At 63.2% G+C, this 24242-nt stretch overlaps 2 protein-coding genes across 2 annotated transcripts in view; one reads left to right on the top strand and one right to left on the bottom strand.

Moving 5' to 3' along the window:
* The window catches only part of NCOR2 (nuclear receptor corepressor 2), a 99355-nt gene extending 86738 nt beyond the window's left edge, over positions 1 to 12617 (top strand). Inside the window, exons 28-47 of the mRNA XM_045296729.1 lie at positions 501 to 651; positions 1501 to 1641; positions 1781 to 1867; positions 2156 to 2445; positions 2842 to 3193; positions 3876 to 4097; positions 4442 to 4696; positions 5198 to 5344; positions 5431 to 5544; positions 5617 to 5797; positions 6462 to 6889; positions 7657 to 7806; positions 7891 to 8036; positions 8156 to 8349; positions 9189 to 9338; positions 9646 to 9791; positions 10028 to 10081; positions 11057 to 11281; positions 11572 to 11751; positions 11841 to 12617. Coding sequence (XP_045152664.1) covers positions 501 to 651; positions 1501 to 1641; positions 1781 to 1867; positions 2156 to 2445; positions 2842 to 3193; positions 3876 to 4097; positions 4442 to 4696; positions 5198 to 5344; positions 5431 to 5544; positions 5617 to 5797; positions 6462 to 6889; positions 7657 to 7806; positions 7891 to 8036; positions 8156 to 8349; positions 9189 to 9338; positions 9646 to 9791; positions 10028 to 10081; positions 11057 to 11281; positions 11572 to 11751; positions 11841 to 12022 — 3795 coding nt within the window. The 3' untranslated portion in view covers positions 12023 to 12617. The remainder of the gene's footprint in view (positions 1 to 500; positions 652 to 1500; positions 1642 to 1780; positions 1868 to 2155; positions 2446 to 2841; positions 3194 to 3875; positions 4098 to 4441; positions 4697 to 5197; positions 5345 to 5430; positions 5545 to 5616; positions 5798 to 6461; positions 6890 to 7656; positions 7807 to 7890; positions 8037 to 8155; positions 8350 to 9188; positions 9339 to 9645; positions 9792 to 10027; positions 10082 to 11056; positions 11282 to 11571; positions 11752 to 11840) is intronic.
* Positions 12618 to 12721: 104 nt separating this feature from the next.
* On the bottom strand, positions 12722 to 23391 carry LOC101643836 (refilin-A). The gene is made up of 3 exons (XM_030887435.2): positions 23200 to 23391; positions 14684 to 14793; positions 12722 to 13247 (listed from the first exon to the last, which is right to left on the bottom strand). Exons 1-3 carry the CDS (start codon positions 23389 to 23391, stop codon positions 12929 to 12931), a joined length of 621 nt encoding a protein of 206 aa, XP_030743295.1. The 3' UTR covers positions 12722 to 12928.
* Between the last annotated feature and the right edge of the window lie 851 nt (positions 23392 to 24242).

Below are 24242 nucleotides of genomic sequence, written 5' to 3'. Positions count from 1 at the left end.
TCTCTGGACCTGGAGAAGAGGCTGCAGGGAAGCCCTCTGCTTTCAGTGTCATGTGGGCCTGCTGACCGGGCAGGCTACACTGCATGGCAGGCGACACAGCAGTGCGGTCTGAGCCCTGCACTCCTTTCTGGGGAGATGCCCCCCCCTCCATGGGCCTCAACTCAGGCAATGCCCTCCCAAACCCCGGAGACACGTGCTGGCCAAGGCCCATGTCGGCTGTGAGAGCCTCTCTGTGCCTGCCCTGAGGGCCAGTTGGGGGGGACAACACGACCAGGACACAGAGTGAACTGCCTGGTGCCATGGGGGCTTCTGCTTGTCATCCGAGGGCGTGACATGTCGTGGGGGGGGGTCGGGTCCTGTCACTGCCTGTGTTTCAATCTGGGGACCCGCCTCCTGAGTGTCTGCATGTCGGTGTGTGTGTGTGTGTGCGTGTGTGCGCACGCGCTGGGTTGGCCCTGTAGCCATAGCCACCTGTGGGCGTTCCCCCCTACCCCCCGCAGGGCACACCGGCCGACGTCCTGTACAAGGGGACCATCACCAGGGTCGTCGGCGAGGACAGCCCTAGCCGCCTGGACCGGAGCCGGGAGGATGGGCTGCCCAAGGGCCACGTCATCTACGAGGGCAAGAAGGGCCACGTGTTGTCCTATGAGGGTGAGTGGGCCCCTCGGCTGCCGTCTCTGGAAACAGACCAGCTGCAACCACGCCGCACATGGGGGCCGCTCGCCCCAATCCGCTCGGCACGGCTCTCCCACAGACACACCGAGCGACAGCAGCCCCTGCCTCTTGGCCAAGCGTCCTAGGAAGGCCAGCCGGAGGCGCCTGTGTCCCTGCAGCCGGGTGGCCATCAACTAGCATAGGGTTTTTCCCGGGGTGCCAATGTGAGAATTGGGGGCTAGCAATACCCAGGGACCCTCCCTCTCCCCGGCCCTTCAAGGGAGGAAAATGGAGGGGGTCTGTAGGGAGGCGAGCAGGGACGTGTAGCCGGGTAGTGCCCTCCCTGTAGTCCCTGGAGGGAGCAGGCAGGAGCGGCTTCAGCAGCAGGTCACACCTGGCCCTCTGCCTGCTTCAGACCACAGGCCTCCCTCGGGGTGCACTGGGGATGGGGGAGAGGCTTGGGCGCCAGACCATCTGGGAGCTCCGGCGCTGCCAGGGCGTGTCCCCAAGCCTTGGTTTACCGTTTCCAGCGTGCTCACTCTGGGGCCCAGTGCCGGGGTGGCATCAGAGAGCGGGGCAGGCCAGCACGTCTGTGAGCCTCCCGTCCCCAGTTAGCTGCAGTCTCCCAGGGCTCCACTCCGGGAGCTCCTCTGGAAGGTTCTAGAACTGCAGCTAGATCATCCCAGGCCACCAGCAAGTCACCCCGGGGTAGCGGGGGCACTTCACCGCGGCCCCCTTGCTAGGAGGGAGGGTCCTCCTTTCTCACTGCTGTGCCCAGGCCTGAGGGTCGGGGAGGGGGGCGCTCAGGCCCACACCCCCACCCTGCTCCTTCCTTCTGCTGTGCAGGGGGCATGTCTGTGTCCCAGTGCCCACAAGAGGACAGCCGGGGCAGCTCTGGGCCCGCCCACGAGATGGCCGCCCCTAAACGCACCTACGACATGATGGAGGGGCGGACCAGTCGCGCCATCTCCGCCACTGGCATCGAAGGTGAGGCACAGGCCGGTGGGTGGGGTGGGGGGTGTCTGTCTTGTGGCCCCCCGGGATGGCCCTTCCACCCAGTCAGCATCACGCGCCCTGGGGGTAGGGGCGGCCAGAACATGGTGGTGTCCCACCCCACCCTCGCCAGGTCTCATGGGACGTGCCATCCCGCCGGAGCGCCACAGCCCCCACCACCTCAAAGAGCAGCACCACATCCGCGGCTCCATCACGCAAGGTAACCGCCACGGGGAGGGGTACACACACGTGTGCACGTAGCAGACATGTCCCCACTCAACGTCAGACCCAGACACAAGTGGGTAGGTGGGACATGGCCGGTCTTCACTTGCTGGGAGCACACGGCTGCTCTCGGCCCCCGTCGGGGCCATGCATCCTGTCCCACATCGATCATGTGCCTGGGGCTGGAGCGGGGCCATGGTCCGTCTGTCCTGTCCATGGGCAGCCCGCCGGGGCTCCTGAGTCGGGTGGGTGAGGAGGCTGAGGGACCCTCCCCCGCCTCCCGCAGGCATCCCTCGCTCCTGCGTGGAGGCCCAGGAGGACTACCTGCGGCGCGAGGCCAAGCTGCTGAAGCGCGAGGGCACGCCGCCCCCACCCCCGAGAGACCTGCCCGAGGCCTACAAGGCTCGGGCCCTGGACACCCTGGGCCCGCTGAAGCTGAAGGCCGCCCATGAGGGGCTGGTGGCCACCGTGAAGGAGGCGGGCCGGTCCATCCACGAGATCCCCCGGGAGGAGCTGCGGCACACGCCCGAGCTGCCCCTGGCACCCAGGACCCTCAAGGAGGGCTCCATCACCCAGGTACGGCCCTTGTGGCTTGTTCCCGGGGACCAAGGCTCAGGCGCTCCAAGCACGCGGGCGGGTCCGCTCTCTTCCTGTCCCTGGAGAGAGAGGCGCAGCTGCTTTCCTGGGACCACACAGCACGTAGGTGGGGGTCAGGAATCTCCAGGTGCACAATTGGCAGCGTGGCCCCAGCAGCTACCCACCCCCACCCCAAGACCTCAGTTTCCCTGCCTGAAGAATGGGTAATGGGTTCCAGGCTGGAAAGGAATTGTTCTTGCCCTGGGCCTCATGCTGCCAAGGGTCCACCACACCGTGTCCAGGGAGGGTTGGCGAGCTTCTTGTGCCCTCTGTAGTCGAGCCCGCGAGCCCTGGGGAGGCTGTGAGGGGTGCGGGCTCACGTTCCCCGTCCCCTAGGGCACCCCGCTCAAGTACGACAGTGGCGGCGCCCCCGCACCCAGCTCCAAGAAACACGACGTGCGCTCCCTCCTGGGCAGCCCGGGGCGGCCCTTCCCACCTGCGCCCCCGCTGGACGTGATGGTAGACGCCCGGGCCCTGGAGCGTGCCTGCTATGAAGAGAGCCTGAAGGGCCGCACTGGGGCCAGTGCGGGTGGCTCTGTCCCCCGGGGCACCCCGGTCATCCTGCCAGAGTTGGGCAAGCCCGGACGGAGCCCCCTGGCCTACGAGGACCATGGCGGGTCCTTCTCCGGCCACCTGCCCCGGGGCTCGCCTGTGACCACGCGGGAGCCCACGCCACGCCTGCAGGAGGGTGAGGGATGCCCCACCCCAGGTTCCTGATTCCTGTCCCCTCGAGGGTAGTGGCTGGGATGCGTTTCTTGGGAAGACGCTCCCCTCTCTCCGAAGGCCGGGCTCCACCCTCCCATCCCTGCTCATCCCTCAGGTCCAATCACTGGCTCTCCCACTCGAGGTCTTGTCACACGCTGCCCCTGCACCCAAAACGCCCCCTGCCCATTAAGTGAGCGGCCACGCAGCCCTGAGTCCTCCTGACGGCCATGCCAGCTCCTTGGAGGCCTTTGTCCTTGCCCCAGCCTGGTGGAACTCACACACCTATCCTCACGGGCGGCTCCAGCCACCAAAAGGGCACTGAACACCCAGGAAGGACGTGGGGAGCAGCCAACAAGCGTTGTCATTTCTGACATCTGTCACACACAGACACACACACACACACACACACACACTGATGGGCTGGAAGGGCCAAGGAGCCACTGGGTGTGAGCCGCCTGCCCACCCTAGCACTTAGCTGCCTGCGCCACTGAGGCTGAGCTGACGGGCAGGAGGTGCTGAACAAAGGGACGGAGCAGCCAGGGAGGTGATGAGAGCTGAGTGGACACAGGCCACCTGCCCCCATCCTCCCCCAGTCTCTGGTCTCTCAGCTTCTGAGGGCCAGGGGCGGCCACGCCGAGTCCCAACACTGCCCCTGGCCCCCACAGGTAGCCTCTCATCCAGCAAGGCGAGCCAGGATCGGAAGCTGACGTCCACACCGCGGGAGGTCGCCAAGTCCCCGCACAGCACCCTGCCAGAGCACCACCCCCACCCCCTGTCCCCCTACGAGCACCTGCTCCGGGGTGTGAGTGGCGTGGACCTCTATCGTGGCCACATCCCGCTGGCCTTCGACCCCACCGCCATACCCCGTGGTCTCCCCCTGGACGCAGGTGACTGACTCCCAGGGGGCAGGGGGAAATGGGCCTAGACCCTGGGGGATAGTCGTTCCAAGGTGGCCAGGCCCCGGGGTGCCCTGCCCTCTCCAGCGGGTTGTGTCCCGGCCTTAGTCACGTGATGGTACGTGAGCACGGCCCGGGGCGGAGCAGCTGTATGCGTGTGCGTGGTCTGGGCCTTGGCGTCCTCAGGAGGGGTCCCCGTCAGGTTTGCGGCATGTGTGTCCTCTGGCCCGTCAGGCCCGGGTGTGGTTTTGTGCCCCTGCTTTCAGGGGAGCTCTTGGCCGGGTCACCGGGCTGGGTGGCGAGGCTGACACTGCTCCACTCTGCTTCCCCGGCAGCTGCCGCCTACTACCTGCCCCGGCACCTGGCCCCCAACCCCACCTACCCGCACCTCTACCCCCCGTACCTCATCCGTGGCTACCCGGACACAGCAGCCCTGGAGAACCGGCAGACCATCATCAACGACTACATCACCTCCCAGCAGATGCACCACAACACAGCCGCCTCCGCCATGGCCCAGCGCGCCGACATGCTGCGCGGCCTCTCGCCCCGCGAGTCCTCGCTAGCACTCAGCTACGCCGCCGGCCCGAGAGGTGGGTGGGCAGGCTCACGGGTGAGGGCAGCCAGCCTCGTGACGGGCTGGTCTCGGCGGCAGTGCATCTGGTGTTCGCTTTGGCTGCATTTTCTTGGGCTGGGGGTTCTTGGCAACTTACAAATGGAAAGATCCGAACAGGCTGTTGTCCCCTGAGGGCTGTCCCTGTGAACAGCTGTGGCCCTCGGGAGCCACGTCCCACAGTGGGGAGAGCACCCTCTGCAGGCTCTGGAATGACCCCTGGGCTATGGCTGCATCGTGGAAGATTTTCATTGCCCGGGGGTGCAGACTCCTGCTTTTCTTCCTAAAAGTGGGTGGGGGGCAGTGAAAGTGTGGGGGCCAGTGATGGGAAGTCCATGTCTCATGAGAGCGTAGACGGAGGGCTCCAGTAGAGGGGCTGAAGGGAGAGTCACGGGAGGGGGGAGCGCCAGGCCGTGCTGAGGCCCCAGACCTGTGCTGCAGCAGGGGGGGGGGGCAGTGACTGCAGCCCCCGTCTCCCCAGGCATCATCGACCTGTCCCAAGTGCCACACCTGCCTGTGCTGGTGCCGCCAGCCCCGGGCACACCCGCCACTGCCATGGACCGCCTGGCCTACCTCCCGCCCGCGCCCCAGACCTTCAGCCGGCACAGCAGCTCCCCGCTGTCCCCAGGTAGGCCCACCCCCCACTGCCACACAGCATGGGAGACGTCGGCAGACGTCTGGGGGCTCAGCCTCGTCGGCCTCTCTGGTTCCCAGGGGGTCCCACCCACTTGTCCAAGCCGGCCGTGACGTCCTCGTCGGAGCGGGAGCGAGAACAGTCCATCCTTGGGGCCACCCCGACAGTGGAGCACGCGCCCATCTGGAGACCTGGTAAGGGCCAGGGACTGCCCCACCCCCCACCTGACTCGGAGCCCAGGAGTGATGACCCCGCGCCTGTTGCAGGGACTGAGCAGAGCAGTGGGGGCAGCAGCAGCCGCCCTGCCTCCCACCCCCACGGCCACCAGCACTCGCCCATCTCCCCGCGGACCCAGGACGCCATCCAGCAGCGGCCCAGCGTGCTGCACAACACGGGCATGAAGGGCGTTGTCACCGCCTTGGAGCCCGGCACGCCCACGGTCTTGAGGTGGGCCAGGTTGGCACCTGGCGGGACCCGCGGGGAGGGTGTGGATGAGTGGGCACAGAGGTGAGCAGGTGAGGGGGGCTGTTGGGGAGGGCAGATGGGCCGTGGGTGACGGGGGTCGGGTGTCTGGGCGGCAGGTGGGTGATCAGGTTAGATGGGTGTGGGTGTGTGGGGAGTAGGTAGGTAGGCAGTCAGGTTGGATAGCTAAGTTGTTGAGTAGGTGACAGGTAGACAGGTGGGTGGTGGGCGGATAAACGGCCTCTTTCTCCATGTCTGAACATGGGGTGAGATGAGCAGGCACTGGGGTCAGAGGTGGCGTGTGTGGGTCCTGCCTGCGTGGCGGTGGGCACTGCTGCTTCGGGCTGCCCCCTGTATGGGGCATTCGGGGAAGTCTGCCTGTAGGAAGCAGGAGGTGAAGGTCAAAGGCCAGCCCTGGTGCGGGGCTGCAGGGAGGCAGCTCCTCAGGCTCTCCGATCACTGGGTTGATATGGGGGGCTTATGCGTGGCCCGCAGGGTCCGTGCCAGTGGTGAGCATGGTTGTGCCACTCTGGCTGGTCGGGCGGCCCGGCCTGCAGCCAGCTGGGGCCCAAGAGAGGCTCAGAACAGGGTGGGGGTGTGGCCCTGCCTGTGACTCCCACAGCCGCCTGACCACTCCTCCCACTGCCAGGTCCACCTCCACGTCCTCACCAGTCCGCCCAACCGCCACTTTCCCACCCAGCGCACACTGCCCGCTGAGCAGCAGCCTCGACAGCGTCTACCCCACGCTTGGGGAGCCCACCCTCCTGGCCAAGGAGACTCCGCGCACTTCCCGGCCCGACAGGCCTCGCACAGACGCCGGCCACACCTTCCTCGCCAAACCCCCGGCCCGCGCTGCCCTCGAGCCCGCCTCCTCCCCCAGCAAGGGCTCCGAGGCCCGGCCCCTGGCTCCCCCTGGCCCCAGCCACGCGGCCATCGCCCGCACGCCGGCCAAGAGCCTCGGCGCTCACCATGCCAGCCTGGAGCAGCCGGCGCTGCCCGCCACGGCCGCGGACCCAGCCCGGGAAAAGACTCAAAGTAAACCCTTTTCCATCCAGGAGCTGGAGCTCCGTTCTCTGGGTAAGACCACCCTGACAGCGGCCACCTTCATAGACGCGATTATCATGCGTCAAATTGCTCAGGACCAGGGGCCGCGAGAAGGAGGCTCCCTGGCCGCCGTCTCCCCCCGCGACGACGGTAAGACTTCCGGCCGCGCCCATGGCCTCAGAGATAGACCTCGCTTCTTATCTCCCCGTTTTCCGTTAGCCCGGTGTTTGGTTGCACGCTGAGGCCGCCGCCCGCCCGCCCGCCCGCCTGCCCGCCCGCCGGGCCTCATCATTTGCACCTTGTTTTTGACATGATACTGTCGTGCCTTGGGTTCCTCTCCTGTTTCTGTTCTTTTTCGTTACTGAATGCGTCTGTTTGACGCCCACCGCCCACCCCTCCCTCTGCGCCTTCCTTCATGGGGGGCGGGGCTGCCTGCCACTGTGTACCCACCAGCTCTGGGTGGAGGAATTGAGGCATAGGATGTGGAGAAGGGGAGGAGCCGGGGTGGGGGGTGCAGGCAGCCCTGGGAGACCCTCCACCCCTCCCTCCCTGTCAATCACCACGCCTTGCCTCCCCTCACTCCGCCAGTGTCTTCCCTCCTCCTCTCTGTAGGTCTCTGGGAGAAGGCTTCCTTGTTTTTTGTTCTGTCTCTTGCCTTCTCCTCCCTCCCCACACACCCTGTTCTTCATCTCTGGCACCATCCCTCACCTGCCTCCCACCCCCACCCCCGCGCCCCACCCTATGTGAAGAGGAGGCCCCAAGACCCACCTGGCCTTGACGCAGCCCGCGCCCCCATGCAGGTTACCATGGCAGCGGCTGCAGCCCTGGGGGGGTCGAGCCTGTTAGCCCTGGGAGCCCCCCGGGCCTGGCTCAGGACAAGGGGCTCCCCAAACACCTCGAGGGGGCTGACAAGAGCCACATGGATGGGGATGTGCGGCACAAGCAGCCAGGTGGGCCTGGGTGGGGACAGCCACATCCCTGCTGTGCACTGGGGAGTCCAGCGATGGACCCATACCTGACCCACCTGTCCCCAGGCCCCGGGAAGCTCAGCAGCGAGGCGGCTCACCTCCCTCACCTGCGGCCGCTGCCAGAGAGCCAGCCCTCACCCAGCCCACTGCTCCAGGCCGCCCCGGGGGTCAAAGGCCACCAACGAGTGGTCACCCTGGCCCAGCACATCAGTGTAAGTACCTCCTCCCCCAGGTGGTCTGAGTCAGCCCTGGACCCAGAACTCCCCACTTCTCAGTCCCCTGTGTAGTCTGAGCACCGGCTGGTGCCTGACCGGTCCTCTTCCGCCCCCAGGAGGTCATCACGCAGGACTACACACGACATCACCCCCAGCAGCTCAGCACCCCACTCTCTGCTCCCCTCTACTCCTTCCCCGGAGCCAGCTGCCCTGTCCTTGACCTCCGCCGAGCCCCCAGCGACCTCTACCTCCCACCCCCCGACCATGGTGCCCCTGCTCGGGGCTCCCCGCACAGCGAGGGGGGCAAGAGGTGAGCAAGGCCCTGCACCCTCCATTACCAGGGCCAGCATGGCTCCCAGAGCAACCCAAGACCTGACCCAGGCTTCCCCCCTTCCTGAGGGGCGGGTGGGGCGGTGTCCCACACATGTGCACACATTTGGCCCTGTGGGGGGCAGAGGGCAGGGCATGGGTCAGTGCTTCTGGTCAGGTCCCCTTTGCTCCTGTGGAACCCACAGACGGTCTCTCAGTCAGAACGCCCCCACTTGGTGGCAGCGGGTTCTGGAGTATTTTCTCACATGCACACATAGGTACATACACATGCACACAGACGTGAGTTCTCTGTACGGTCACGCGTGTGTGTGTACCTGTGTGCCCTCCCCCACACATACTACCACATGTCCACAAGTACATGCGCTCTGGTAGAGACATGCATTCTCTGCACAGTCACACGTACACGTATGTACCTGCGTGCCCTGCCCCACAAGAGTATGCGCTGTGGCAGTCATGCCATGAGAACACAGAGCCACAGCACAAGGACATTCATTCACTCATGGATGCCTGCACGCATGCACGTAGTCAGTCCACACATATGGACACAGACGCCACAGGTTTGTAGTGGGTCGCACCCACACTACACACATGCACACACCCAGGTGAACACATGCACTCCCTGCACAGTGACACCCACACTTGCATACACTGCCCATGCCCATGCCCAGGGTGGCCGGGGCTGGTGCCGCCTGACCACCACGTGGATGCTGTGTACAAGGCCGGAGGGTGTGTGGCTGGAGTGTGCTGGGGGGGCTGTCTCTAGGATGGAGCACTGACCGGCAGCAACCACCCCCCTCCTTACCCCCCATTTGCACCCAGGTCTCCAGAGCCCAGCAAGACCTTGGTCCTGGGCAGCAGTGAAGATGGAATTGAGCCTGTGTCCCCACCGGAGGGCATGGCTGAGCCTGGGCATCCCCGGGGAGCCGTGTACCCGCTGCTGTACCGTGACGGCGAGCAGGCAGAGCCCAGGTACCCCAGCCTCTCTGCCCAGGCTCCCCGTAGCATGGTGCTCACGCCATAAGCTGACCATGGTCTGCAGTGCCCTGGGCCCATCTCTGGCCGGCTCCCTCTGCCAGCAGGTGCCAGAGGGGCTGAAAAGTGACATGGGGGTGAGGGCCGGAGAAGGAAACCATGGTGCTCCCTGCAGAGAGGCAGTGACAGGCGAGAGATGATTGGTTCTCCACCGAGAGGGCTGGCGGGGGCTGAGTGGCCCATCACCGAGGGCGTGCAAGTTCAGTGACTGACGGACTGACCTGGGTGCTGCTTCTCCCAATAGAATGGGCTCTAAGTCTCCGGGCCACACCAGCCAGCCGCCAGCCTTCTTCAGCAAGCTGACTGAGAGCACCTCTGCCATGGTCCGCTCAAAGAACCAGGAGATCAGCAAGAAGCTCAGCAGCCACAGCCGGAGTGAGGCCGATTACAGTAAGGCCTCCCCAGGGGAGGTGGCCGTCAGCAGGGACCAGGACTGGGCAGGCTGTGGTCAGGCCCATGTGGGGCACACTGCTGTCTGCTTGGGCTCCCCAGGGCAGGGGCCGAGCCTGGCATGTATGTCCTCAGGGAGAGACGGGCTTCTGAGTATATGACAGGCCCGACCTAGATGATGGGGCGCCTGGCCTTCACCCCAAAGACCTGAGGTTTCATCCCCATGTTCCCTCCAGGCATCAGCCAGCCAGGCACGGAAATCTTCAACATGCCAGCCATCAGCGGATCAGGTAACCAAGGGCTGGGGGGCACAGTGGCCTGGGGGACCCAGAGGAGGCTAGGCAGGGGCATTACCTGTTCCAGGACGCCCGTCAGTGCCATCTCCTCTCTACCTTGTGGCCGGTCCCCTTGATGGCTGGCTCTGGCCTACTTTCCAGTCCCTTTGCCTGTGGACGGGCTGCAGGGCTCACCCCCACCATATTCCCCTGCCCTCCAGGAGAGGCCCCTCGTGGGCTGAGGAGCCTAGTGTGTACATGATCTTGTCCGCCTTGGTGGAGGGGGGATGAGGGATCTTTTGGACCCTTTCAACACTGCTCCTACAGAGAAAGAAAGGGGGGCATCCTGCTCCTTATGTGATGGTGCTGTGGGGCAGTTCTGCTCTGCCCTTCCGCACCATTAGGGATCAGAGTGGACTCTCAAACCTGAGGGGGGGGGAGGGGGCGGGTGAGCTGGCAAGCTGCTTCCGAGACCAGGGCCCCGCAGAGCCCGGGGGACACCCACAGAGCGCCCGAGTCAACCCCAGGTGCTTCTCGCCCGTTCACCCACCCCTGCTGGAAGCCAGGCTTTTTCTGGACCGCCTGTGTGGTTGGTCAGACATGTAGAGACCCAGCCGGGAAGGCTGGGCGGCAGGTGGGTTTGGAAGAAGAGAGGCTTTCCCGACGGAAGGGAGCGCCCAGGCCGAGCGGTTGCTTCTGGCCACACAGCCGTGGTCCTGCGGGAGGGCCCTCGTCTGTACCCCACGTGGGGCATAAGCACCAAAACGGTCAGCCTGGAGAAAGTTGCCCCTGTGGGTTTGCAAGGGCCCCTGGCCCAACTTGGTTCTGGGCAGGCCAGGTCCTTCCCACTCAGCCCTCCCCTGCTCCCCCAGTTCCCCAACCCATCTGCATCCGCAGTATGGCAGGCGCTGGTGGGGGGAAGGGAGAGCAGATGATACCCCTCCCGTGGGCTGACCTGGAACCATTCCCCACCCCCACCCCCACCCCCAGGCCTAGTGACTTGCAGGAGCCAGGCTGGACAGGAGCCAACCAGCACCAACCTGGGCCTGGAGGCCATCATCCGGAAGGCTCTCATGGGTAAATATGAGCAGTGGGACGACCACCCGCCGCTCGGCGCCAGTGCTTTTAACCCTCTGACTGCCAGTGCCAGCCTGCCCGCCGTGCTCCCCATAACCACTGCTGACGGACGGAGCGACCACCCCCTCGCCTCGCCAGGTCTGCAGGCCGCCTGCCTCCGGGCTCCTCCTCCCGCTTGTGGCTTTGCCGCCGCTGTGCCAACCACCCCACCCCTGCAGGCACTGCCGCTTCCCCCACGTACCCACGCCCGCCACTGCCCACCCACGCACAGGTGCCCCAAGGGGAAGGGCAGTTGAATGGGGACGGTAGGGCCTTGGGAGGTGTCCAGATGCTACGTCAGCCCCCACTTTCCCCTCCGCTACCTACTGCACGGGCCCCGAGTCCAAGCCCTGGGCCTCCAGACTGGGCTCACCTGTGCTGTCCTGTAGGGGGCGGCGGGAAGAACAAGGTGTCGGGCAGACCCAGCAGTCGGAAAGCCAAGTCCCCCGCCCCAGGCCTGGCTTCTGGAGAGCGACCACCCTCCGTGTCCTCGGTGCACTCCGAGGGGGACTGTAACCGCCGGACCCCGCTGACCAACCGAGTGTGGGAAGACCGGCCCTCGTCCGCAGGTGGATGGCCTGCCCTAGTACCTGCTGCGGGGGTGGGGGAGCACGCCTGGGGAGGCAGGTGGCCAAGCTCACAGGCCCTCTCCCCACAGGCTCCACGCCCTTCCCCTACAACCCCCTGATCATGCGGCTGCAGGCGGGTGTCATGGCCTCGCCCCCGCCGCCTGGCCTCCCAGCGGGCAGCGGGCCCCTGGCTGGCCCCCACCACGCCTGGGACGAGGAGCCGAAGCCGCTGCTGTGCTCGCAGTACGAGACGCTGTCGGACAGCGAGTGAGCGGCACCTCCCACTGCCGGCCCGCGCCCGGCTCAAGCCTTAACTCGGACTCCCGCCCGGGCCGGCCCTGTGCAGACCTACTCAGGGGTGTTGCTCACCTGGTGCTCGGGAGGGAGGGCCCGCGGCGGCCACGGACCCGGAGCAGGACGACCACGCACCTCCCCGGCCACTGCCTTCCCCCCACGCATTTGGAACCAAAGTCTAAACAGCTAGCAGCCCCCGTCCCTCCCGCTTAGTGCTCTGGACAGATGGACACAGCCCTGTCCAGCCCCGAGACCGCTGGGCGCTGAGGCGCACTGGGGCAGCGGGCGCGCCGAGCACTGGGGCCGGCAGGCAGGTGGACACGAGGTCTTGGTTTACAGGGTATATTTTTGATACCTTCAGGGGATGAATTCAGATGTTTTACGCGAGCAAGGACTGACCCAGTATTAACGCCGCTGTGCTCTGCATCCGCTGACCATCGGGCGCTGCCCACGACGCAGGATGGAGGGCGGGGCTCCAGCCACAGGCCCACCCGCCCCTCCCCCTCGGGCAGAAAACCTGGCGCAAGTTCCGTCATTTACACACGTTCTGATTAAAAGCGAGTAATACCGGAGCCGAGGCAAGTTCTTTACCAGGGGCAGGTTGGGTGGTCGGGGCCCAGGTCCCCGCCCATCACCCCCGCCGAGTCCTGGGGCCCGGGACCAGCAGAGCCCCGCCGACAGTTCACGTGTTTTATTAAGACAACCAGGCGGAGGAAGCCCCTTGGCCCCGGGGTTTCCCGGGGTGGCCACACGGTGGCCGAGGTCACGCAAGTCTTGGCCCTGAGGGCACTGCGTGGACAAAGTAGCCGAAGACTCAGGGAGGGGGAGTGTGGGCTCCATCCTGCATGCCCCCCCGCACCGGGCTGTGCCGGAGTCCTGCCAGTCAGAGCCCCCCGGGGGCCGGGCCCTCGCCCTGTGCCAGCTGGATGCTGGCCGCGAACCTGCGGCTGGGCCGGCCCAGGCTACAGTGCAGGGTGGTGCGGAAGGAGCTGCGGGCGAGCTTGGGGAAGATGATGGTGGTGCTCTCGAAGTGCAGGGCCCGCGGGCGCGGCTCCAGGGTCAGCTGACTGCGGTAGCTGCGCCACGTGCAGTTGGGGGTGGCCACAACGGTCTCGCTGTACGCCGTGACGGTGGGCACGGGCGCATAGAAGACGTTGTCCCGGAAGTGCTTCTCTGAGGTGTACTTGACCTCCGAGTTGCAGCTGAGGAGGGAGCCAGGCTGGGTCTTAGCAGGAACCTTCTGGCCCTTCCCAGCCTCTCCCCCCCACTCCCCACGCACGGTGAGCCCGTGGAGCCAGGATGTGTCACCCACAGCGCTCCCCTGGGCTGGTGCTAGAAGTAGGCTGCCAGGCCTTTCTTCCTGGTGCCTCCGCAGGCCCCGCGGAAGCACTGGGGCAGACACAGCACGCAGGTGCGTGCACGGGACACACCCACCGCCAGGTGACACTGGCTCAGAGCAGCCTGGCGGGCCGGCGGGGCCTGGGTGGCACAGCCTGTGCTGACTCAGCGTCTGCCGGTCCTCTCCCGAGGACGGGAAGAGCAGACTCAGCCAGGTGGACCGGCGACGAAATGGGTGGGGAGCGTACACGGCTTGGCCGTGAGAAGAGATGGAGCCGCCCTGGTGTCCGGGCCTAAGGCTGTGTCGAGATCACCTTTCTCAAAAAAGAACCCCTTCGGGCCATCTGGACGACGGGTAGCCTGAGGGTGGTTGGAGGAGTCCTTTCCAGGAGGGCTAGGGCTGACCCCCGCTTGGGAACACGGAGCCCGAGCCTGGAAGAGCAGGTCCCTGCGTGGTCCCGCGCACACCCACCGGGGACAGGCGGAAGGGCTGGGGGCACATGTGTGGAGAAGAGGCCTGGACCACTGAGTTGTACACTCCAAAGGGCTGAAGCTAGGTTTCTGGCTACTGACGTTGAACTTCCCTAAGGCCTCCATACGTCTGCACCCACCTGAGAAAGATGCAGCTGGCTCCTGCACCTGCAGCTTCTGAGCGCCCCACATGCTGGTCTCCCACTGGAGACCCTGTCCTGTGCGGGGCTGCCTTCTGAGACTGCCTGCAGGTGCCCGTCATTACCGGTCCGGGCAGCTCAGTGCCTAGCCCACCGAGCCACTAGGCTCCATGTCTTGGGCTCGCTCACCCGCTGCCAGTCCGAGCGATGTGCAGTCTGTTCTAGCTCAGAGCCACGCTGCAGACATGGGAGCAGGAAGCGGCCTGGCCTGGCCTTGCGCATGGCCAGCTGCACCACAGTGCACTCATTAAGAACTGAGTGCAGCTGGGACAAGCTTGGGACTGGAGCTCCTCACCAGCTCAGGGTGGCCTGCTGTCAGTCTCGGGGCTTCCCCCTTTCCCCCTTAGGTGTCGGATGGGCTCGGGCTCAGCACCCTGTGTTGCCAGCACATAACTGTGCCACACAGTGTTTGCGGGCCAGCTGGCTGAGGAAGTGGCAGCCAGGCCCTCCTCCAAGCCCCCTTCTGGGTGGGCTCAGCCCTGGAACCTCACAGTGAGCACCCTCGGGCCCTTGGATCACTGAGGGATGCTGCACCACCAGGAGAAAGGGAGCCGCCAAGCCGGGGAGGAGGAGCAGGCAGGGTTGCGGCCATGCAGGCAAGGGCCTCCCGCCCAGCCTCACCCACTCACCGGATCTCATGCGGGGGCTCCGGGTCCAACTCAATGCTCTCCCCAAAGAACACAGGCAGCATCCTGGGCCTGGTCTCCGGCGCTGGCAGGGTTCGGGGGAGGCGGTGTGGCTGCGGGGAGAGCCGTAGACAGTGGCTGTCGGGGGCAGAGACTGCCCCTGCCCCGGGATTGGGTAGTGGCCTAGACCCTGGCTCAGAGTTCTGGAGATCTGGGGCCCCTCTGGGGGGGTGGTCCCTGGGCTCCAGCAAACTGCCCCCTGGGGGGAGGCAGACGCAACTGCAGGGAGTGGGTGAGAGGCCTTGTGATACCAGGAGGGGCCTGTGGCCCTAGCTTTGCCCGTCCAGGTACACCCTGCCCTGATGGGGCCAGCATTGGGTCAGGCATGGGCACGTGGCCCCCACTCCCAGCGTGAGGAAAATCCACCTGGAGGTCCTACTGCTAAAGGAGGTACGAGACGGAGCCAACACATGCAGCGCTTTCACCGTGTCCCCATTACCCCAACAGCCAAGGACCACCATTCCTAGCTGTCATCTTACAGGGGCAGGGGGCAGGGGGTTTCTGAGGCCTGACCACCAGCTTGGGGTGCACATCCTCTCATCCCCACCGAGCCCATTACCTGGTCGGCCCCAAGCCAGGTCCACAAGGACCCAGGTCCTCTCCCACCCTTCCTTGTGCTCCCTCCTGACAGATCCCTTGAGGGCCGATCAGAGACTGTCCTGGACAGGCCTGGCGGTGGGCAGTGAAGCGGGAGCCACTGTAGGGAGCGAGATGTTGGACACGGGACCAGAGGAGGCAGATAGGGGTGGACAAGCAGTGTGGGGCCCCTGCCCTCTGAGGCCTCCCTCATGCAAGACCAGAGGAGAGGGGAGACGGGGGAGGGATGGCCACCGTGACACCAAATGGGACGGCAGTCTGGAAACGGTCACAACGCCCCTGCCTGCTAAGTCACCAGTCCCCACCTAGCAGAGGCTAACTCTGGGGCTCAGACAGAGGTGGGCTGGACACTGAGGCTGAGCAGAAGCAGCACAAGGGCTGGCGGGTGGGTGGACCCTGTGAACTGTCCACTGCCCTGACCGATCTCAGCTGTTAGGAGCACTGTCTGCCAGGGCAGTGGCCTCCCACAGGCAGCAACCAGAGTGTGGCCAGCCCCTGCCCTCATCCACCACTTGGGGGCCACCTGACTTGGCACAGCCCTGCTCCACCTGGCGGCACAGCCCCCCACCCTCCCTGCACTCTGCCTCCGAGGACCAGCTGCCCTGTCCCCCTGGGCCTGCAGGAATGCCTTCCAGGACCCGTCACCCTGAATACAGACGCCACCTAGGTCAGCAGGGACCCCCACCTCCTCCAGAGTCAGGTGTCCCCCTGACCCCAAGCCTAGGCCCCAGACCAGGTGCCCTGATGCCGCACTGTCTCCTCATTTTCACTCTACTCTCCAGGTTCCCGTTTCTCTTTTATGTCTTTCCTTGGTTGACTGTTTTTCATTTTCTCTTCAGTTTTTTATTTTTTCCTGGTTGTCATGTGCCCTCCCCCTCACATTCACTTTGTTACTGTTATTGTTTGATTTTGCACCTACACAGCAGGAGACCTCACACCTTCTGGAGCCCCACCCACTGGGCGAGGGCCACTATCTGCTCCTGTAGCACCCAATCCCTGATACTCAGCAGCCAACACCTGCCCAGCCCACCTTCCGCCGCACCGCACTCGGCAAACAGCACCGTGTGCTCACGCCCACGCTCACGGGGTCAGCCATGGGTTCTGAGGACACGCCAGTAGAAATCACCAAGTAAAGATAACTGTACCCCACCCCATCTCAGACCACAGGTAGGATTGGTCCACACAGGAAATAAGGTGGTCGTGTGGGGCACAAGCAAGTGACCAAAATGCAGAGCCAGAAAACCTTCCTGAGGTATAAAGGGACACCTACCGGAACTCAAAATGACAGTCAGCCCCCATCCCAAACAAGTTCAGTGCAGTACCTAGAAAGCTGCAGATGCAATCGGGGAAGTAACCTTTGTAATAACTCAGGAAACACTGACAAAAGTGAAAAAAGTAGAGCGAGCAAACAGCAGAGTGAGCGTGAGGTCTCAGACACTGGCACTGGCGTGAGGCCACGGAGCAGACAGCCCGTGGGGACAGGCTGTGAGAACAACTGCCACGTGAGGGGAGGAAGTGTCACTACAGAGCCTCCCCGTGGGGAGGGAGTCCAAAAGGTAGCGTTAAACTTGGGGTGCAGGGGTTGGGAATTAATAAATTTGCAGGGTGACCTCAAGGAAAATGTGAGAACATGCTCATGAAAATTGAAAAGAGGAAAATGACAAAAACCGCAGCAAAGGAGAAAGTGATAAACCAACAATGATCTCAGCACAGAAGAGTGTGTGGAACAGAGACCAGAACACACGGCGACGACGGCAATCAATCCGCACCTGTCGGCAATTTCACCGCTCACAGACTGACGCAATGCACCAGCCCAGAGACAGAAGAAACCCATCCATGTCCACCTAAGAGTAGACACGGGCAAAACAGATTAAGAATCACAAGGGGGTGGTGGTGGTGAGGGGGCGTAATTTACAAGCAAGTCAAAGAACAGGCATGACTAGTTCCTGGTAAGTAGGTGTTGAGGCAGATAACGGCATGAGAGGTAAGAAAGGATGGTGTGTCATGATTGAAGGAAGGGTCAGCTGAACGAGGACATGGTCACACGTATCTACGGATCCAGTGAAAGCCTCAAAGTAGAGAACTCCAGTCATTGGCCAGTCGACTGTACGCTACTTCCAGGGAGGGCAGGCGCCCAACAAAGAAGGTGCAGAGCACCACACAGCAAGACTACCCTGTTCACGGATGGGCTGATGTCAAACTGAATATACTACTCAAAGTAATGTGCCCATATTGCAACCCCAAGCCAGGCTGCAACAACACTGCTTTAAAGAGAGGGGGTGGGGGTGGGGGTGGTTCGCTTTATGCGGGAAGAAGGAGCACACTACTCAACAACAACCAAGGAGGAGGCCCACTCCCTGAGCTCAAAACCTACTACACAGCCTGCTACACAGACACACGGACAATGGAATGGGGTCAAGAACCCAAAAGTAAATCCGTCTGCCTACATACATAGCTGATCTTCAACAAAGGACCGAAAGACAATAAGCAGAGAAGTGGCAGTTCTTAGCAAGTGGTACTGATACTACTTAGGTATATGGTTCCCGGATCAAGGACCTAAACAGAAAACCTAGAACTAGGGGCAAACTTACATGGCATCAATGTACTATCAAACGTAACTAGGAACACACAAGGCACGTGTGTAAAAAGATAACTCCTGCGACTGAACACAGGCCTGACCTTTAAAATGTGTAGAAGACGCAGTAGCTCAGTAACATCAATCTGAAAACTAGCAGAGGACCTGAACAGACCACCGAGCACGAAGACATCCAGGTGGACACTTGGATAGAAACGCTCAAGGTGACTGGCTGTTTCCCCCCAACCATGAAGAGCAGGGAGGGGCGGGGCAAGAAACCTGGAAACAAAAGTGCTTGGAGGGCAAAGAGAGACTGGACCCCTCATCCAGAGCCGGGAGGGCTGTGAAGTGGGGTCCCTTCAGCTGTTGAGAATGGCAATGGCCTGTGACCCAGCACCACCCCCTGTGGGTCTGACCGCGGGCATCTGTCCCTGTGTGTTACCTGTGGGCCTGGCAGAACACACCGGCAAGGCCTCCTGCCCATACCAACTCGCTGAGCATACGTGCTGAGGGTCAGGGCCGTAGTCCAGGGACACCAAGCTCAAAGGGCCTAACAGTCCCCAAAGGCATTGGTCTCCACCCCAAGTCAGTCAGTACCAGTCCCTACTCTTCCGGGCAAAGGGCCCCAGAGCCCCGCTCCAGCCCAGGAGGGGACGGCCCACATCGGCCTTCTCTGCCCTCGGTGACTGTCAGACTCAGGAAGTAACACGAGGTTTGGGGTGTGCCCGCTCCTGCTGCAGTAGGGGTGGCTTCACTGCTGGAGAGGGGACACTCCAGGAAGCTCAGAGCATGAGGTGCCTGTGACCTCCACATTGTCCAGGCTGGGGCCCCAGGCAGTGGGAGACCCCATGCTGGACTTGGGGACCGGCATCTGCCAAAGGCAGCCAGGCCTTCGCACAGCTTCCTCAGGCCCCTGCACTCGGTGGTCACGGGGGGCTCTGGTGGAACTTCCTGGTGGTGGCCGCCAGGGTCCTCACACCGCCCTTGACCCTGTCTGAGACCACAGGGAGAAGGAGCCAAGGAAGTGGTAGTTAAGGACCGGTTCTTGGCCGCCTCGGCAAACCCCGGGGTCACTTGGGGTCCATCATTCCACAATGTGGGCCAACGGGACGTGCAAGTCTGGTGCCCACAGCGGTGAGGCTGCGGGGGGCCAGGCTCGGAGTATGCTCTCTGGGCACAATCAGACACCCAGAAGGCTGAGTCCCCAGGAGCAGAGGGAGCCACCTCCCAGGGTAAGGTCTCGGGGGTGGGGGGGCAGTGTAGGGTTCCCTACAGCCGGAAGGTGCAGCAGCCCCAAATCCCACCTGCATGACCACAGCCCTACCTTCAACCTCATGGGAGGCAGTGTGGGTAGGGGGGCTCTACATACTAATGCTTTGAGGGGACAAAATGGCAGATCCTGCCCACACACATATCCTGCCATCGGTGTTCCCTGGCTGCCCATTACTCCCAGGGGACGAGCCAGGGTCCAAGCCTGTCAGTTACCTTTGCACGCTGCTACAGGGGGCTCATGCAGAGCTTCAGCCACCGACACTGTCCAGGAGGAAGCAGACACGGCTCTGACCTGCTCTCCTCCCAGCTCCGGACTTCAGGCTGCCACGGGCCCCTCCCACGTGGGCGGGACACACCTGTCTCCTTTCCACATGAGCCCACCCAGATACGCTGGGGCCCGGAAGTGCACTGGGAGGGCCCCAGTCTCCTTACTTCACCTACCCACCTCTCTGGGCCCATTTGCGCACACCCTACACAGACACCTCATCCCGCTTCCCAATCCCCCGTCCTCCGTCTGGACTTTGCCAGTGCAAACCGGAGGCAGAGAAGCTGGGAAGCCTTTGTGGGAGCTGAAGGAAGGGGCAAAGACTGCCTGCCCTGCTAAGTGCCAATCCACCAGGAGTCCTGTAACCCAGGGATAGAGTACAGTGTGCCTACCCTCAGGAATTCTCCCCATGCGTTGGGGTGTACAGCAGCAGGAGTGACCAGTGCTGCCCCAAATGCCAGCTCTAGTATCCCCAAGGCAGACAGGGCTAGTCCCCCTCTCACCCCGAAGGGGCATGCCTTCTGCCCAGCATGCCTGCCCACCCCAGTTGGCAGGTATATTGGGAGGAGCGCTCAAGCCAACTGCCTCCTCACCTACAGGTTCCTGCACCCTGCCTCCTCACAGCCACCCCGCCCCCAGCTCAAATGAACTGTGGGTGAAGGCAGCAGATAGGCCCCCTCAGAACCACCTGGTTACCCTGCTCCCTCACCATGGACCCCCCCAAAGGCCACTGTCTGCTTCTCAATCAAGTATCCGACTGGGGTTTCCAGTGTGGTGGTGGTGGTTGGGGGAAAGGGGCAGAAATCTCACAGTCATTTTTTGAAAAGAACAGTCACAAAACCAAACCCACTGCAAAGAGATCTGTTTGGACTCAGTGACCCTACAGCGTGGGGCAGAGCCAGCCCCGAGGGCTCCGACTCCCGCTTGTGGTCAGTAGGTAGGCTCAAACCCCTGAGGCCACGGCAGTCCCAGCTCAAGGAGACTGAAGGTCATGGGACTGGCCTTAGGGTTTCTGCGCCCGTGCATTTTGTGGGAGCAGATGGCCTCCGTTCTCCCCCAGCAGGCAGCTCCGTGCCTAACCCGCAGTGCTGTCCCGGCTCATAAACGTGATGTCAGAAGACCAAAGGGGCTTTGTTAGCAGGCAACCTCAGTTTGGCCCCCAAGCCTTGCCCCCAGGGGGTGATGATCAGTGGGCACAGGCTCCAGGTATTGTTGGTTTGGGGGTACATAGGAGGGACGTCCCTCCTCTGCGGCCAAGGTGGGGTCGAGAGCCATGTCCGTGGCCCAGCAGGCGCCCCAACAGCTTCCATGTCTTGGAGGGGCCTCAGCTCTGCCCAGACCAATGGATCCTTGTCTGGAAGGCAAGTCCAGGCCCTTAAAACCAAGTGGGAGTGGGGCTAGTGGTGGGAGAAGACCAAGCTGCAGTGGGAGAGGACTCCGGGCGATGGGCAGCCACCCTGCAGGACTGCCGGGGACCAGGAAGGCAGGTGCTGGCAGTAGAGCAGAGGTGCCACCCAGTGCCCAGGTGCAGACTGGACAGGCACGGGTGACACAACATCAGTATGCGGGGTGGTGTGGTGGTGGCACCCTACCCTGATGCATGGGCTCTCGGGGTAGGGTGCCCTGCTTTCATCTGATCCTGGAGGGCTGCAGCAAAGGCAGCAGGCAGGTGATGGGGTGTGAAGTGGTGACAAGGTGGCCTTTGGCAACCGCTGCCTCTTTCCCTGATGAGAGCAGTATCTTCCACGTGCCTCCCCCCGCCCCCCACAGGGTCTCATTTACTTAGTTTAGAGAAAGCAGCCATCCATTAGCTACCTGGAAGACCAGGTGCCACTCTGGCACCCCCTGTGGTGAAGGGCTGTGCCAGGTAGTCCCAAGGTTTTGCTGTTGCCCGGGGCTAAGTTCACAGGGCACATCACATCCCGGTCCTGTCTCCCTCCCTCCCCCGAGCTCCCCACCCCAGACCACTAGCCCTTCGGGTCTGGGGGTCCTCGGTGGCTCTGAGGAGCACGTTCCTCTCGGGTGTTACCGTCATGTAACAGGCCTGCAGCGGTCGGGCTGGGCCCCAGTGGTGCAGCGGGTTAAGCACTGGGCTAATTGAACTGCCTCTGGGAGAAAGAGGCGTCTGCCGGCTTCCTTCAAGATGTATGGGCTCAGGAACCCTGGGATGTAGCTCTGCTTTGCACGTACAGGGTTCGCTGTGAGTCCCGATGGCACCCAACCTGATGGCAGGGTGTGGTCTTTGGATGGAAGTTGACCCTAGGGGTTCGGTTCAGTTCTGGCCTGGCCTCCAGGTTCTACCAGTTTCTCTTGGCCCAGGCTGGTCTTCATGATCTTGAATTTTGCTCCACATCCTTTTCTCCGGCCCTGTCCAGGATCTCCTCTGAGGATGCCAAGGCAAAGCCGCAGCAGTGTCAGCCGGGCAGCATCTGGCCTCTGGTCTCAGAGGGGCCGGGAGTCTGTGATAATGGTTCCCCCGAGTCAGTGTTTTCACGTGGCGGGGTCTTCAAGAGCCGAGTTTCTTCAGAAACAGACCACCAGGCCCCTTTCTGCTGAGATTTCACCAGCCCTTTGGGGACACTACCTGGGAGGAGCGGGGCTGTGAAGAGCAAATGGGGATGTGGGCCGAGTGCCTGTGTTCGCTCCAAGCTCCACAATTTACCAGCTGGGTGTCGTCAGGCCAATGATGCACCCTCTCTGAGCCTCAGCCTCCCCGTCTGTGAAAAAGGTGCACAGCCACAGCGCAGACTGGACATCAAGTGAGTGGACTTAGTCCACACGGCCGAGTGCTTGTGGTTTTCCTGAACCAAGCTCTTACCGCAGGGTGGGAGTAGGGGAGCTCGGGGCCGACTGGGGCCCCAAGTTTGCCCTCCAACCAAACGCAAATATCAGAGGTGAGGTTCCCTGGCTGGCATCGGGTTAGCACAGGGGAGCAAAGAGACAACCAGATCGCAAGCAAACCCAGAGAGCTGGGCACACCTTGTGGCCGGCCTGGCCGGCCTGCCCGGCCCTGCGGAGAGAACTCCCTCCCTCCCCTCCCTCAGGGGCCTCCTGGATCAGCCAGACATCAAAGGGGGCTGGCTCCCTGGCCATGTTCTCTGAATGCTTCCCATCAGAACGGGCAGGGCCGGGTAAATGCACTGGGTCTGTGGCCATGCTGGCCACTCCTCCCTCACCAGCCCCGCTCTGGCCCAGGGCCCAGTCCCCACCGGAGCATGCCCCACCGCCGGACATTAAGTTCAATGCAGACCAAACCTGGAGACCAGGGCTGTGGCTTCCCTCCCTCCCTCCCACCCCCATCCCCAGCCCAGGCACCGCCTAGATTCCACGTCAGCACCCCTCTCCAGCCTGAGAAGGAAGGGGTTTACCAAAAAAAAGAACGGAAGGCTCTGATGTTGGCAGCACTGAGGACAGTAAAAGAGGGGCGGGGGGAGAATAAGTGCCACGGACACATGGCCGCAGGCTAGCCGACTTCCTTAAAGTCACACTATTCTCTGCCCCCTCTCTTGGCTGACAACAATCACGCCCCCCAAAGAAGAGAGTCCTAGGGTCAGGCTGGACCACATCTGGGCACCCCCACCCCCACATGCATATCGGGTCCCCCCACCTGAGGAGCATGGGTGTCACCAGGCCATTCCACCAGCCCAGGCAGGGGCGCGGGTGAAGGCGACCAGCCTTGCCTTCCTAGGCCAGGCGACCGGGCGCGGGGCGGGAGGGCCCCCACCGGGCGGCCAGGGCCCGGGTGCGCACAGGCGCCATCCTTACCACTCTGGGTTCGCCGGCCGCCGGGGGCTCCGCGGAGAGGCCGGGCACCGGGCAGTAGAAGGGCGGGCTGGGGCTGGGGCTGGGGGGCAGCCCGGAGTCGGGGCTGTCTAGCAGGCCCTCTCGGCTCTGCTGCTGGAGGCGCTCCTCCATGCCCTGCAGATGCAGGTGGCCCACCATGTCTGGGCGCGGGCGCGGCCCGGACGGCTCGCCCGCCTCTTCCCTGCCTGCTCGCGCCGCTCGGCTGGGGCTGGGGCTGGTGGGCACCCGCCTCTTCGGGCTTCCCGGCGCGGGGGCAGCGTTTGCAACTGCTGAAGTCGCCGACTCGCGCTCTCGAAGATCCCCAAGATATTTCCGAAGCCCCGGCGCGCCGCCTTCCACGGGCAACGCCACTTGCCAGCCGCCTTCTGCACTCCCGTGCTCCGCCTTCTCGGTTTCCACCAGTCTCCGCACCCAGGACTCAGCCCAGGAGACCCCGAAGTCGTCTCTTGTATAGCACTGGCCACTGCGCCGAGATGTGCGGACTCTCCCTTTGGGTACTCCGATGTGGGCATTTAGAAATGTTTTTTTCACCCGGAGCTGCGAACGAGAGACGAGACTTCGTTAGGTGAAGAAAGGGTGAGCCTGGTTTCTGGATCCCTCTACCCGCAAACGTTGTTCCAGCTGAGGTCCCTCTTCTGGCCCGGGAGCTCATGAAAAGGCAGGCTGGGCTGAAATGCACTCAGCTAATGACGATGCGACGCCCTCCACCGCCCCGCCAGCACTGAGCAGCCCCTGTTTGGTGTTACTTACCTCGGGCTGCAAGGATCTCCTTCTCTTCCTAGCTGCCTCCCTGCCAGAATGTAGGCTTCAAGAAAGCAGAGTCCTTATCTTATTCATCATTTGAACCTCAATGTCAAAACCAGTGCCTGACACACATGTGGGCAATCAGTATTGTGGAATGAATGACAACTTCTCTGTAAAATAGGAGAACTTGTGATAATAATTGCTGGTTTTGATTGTCATCTTTCTATCTCCATTTTCCCGCCCCC

Source organism: Echinops telfairi, unplaced genomic scaffold (genome assembly GCF_000313985.2).
Source record: "Echinops telfairi isolate 266 unplaced genomic scaffold, ASM31398v2 ScPeMD7_7412;HRSCAF=8450, whole genome shotgun sequence".
Taxonomy (NCBI): Eukaryota; Metazoa; Chordata; class Mammalia; order Afrosoricida; family Tenrecidae; genus Echinops; species Echinops telfairi.
The sequence above is the reverse complement of the archived record's forward strand: the minus strand, read 5'-3'. Positions and strand labels throughout refer to the sequence as shown.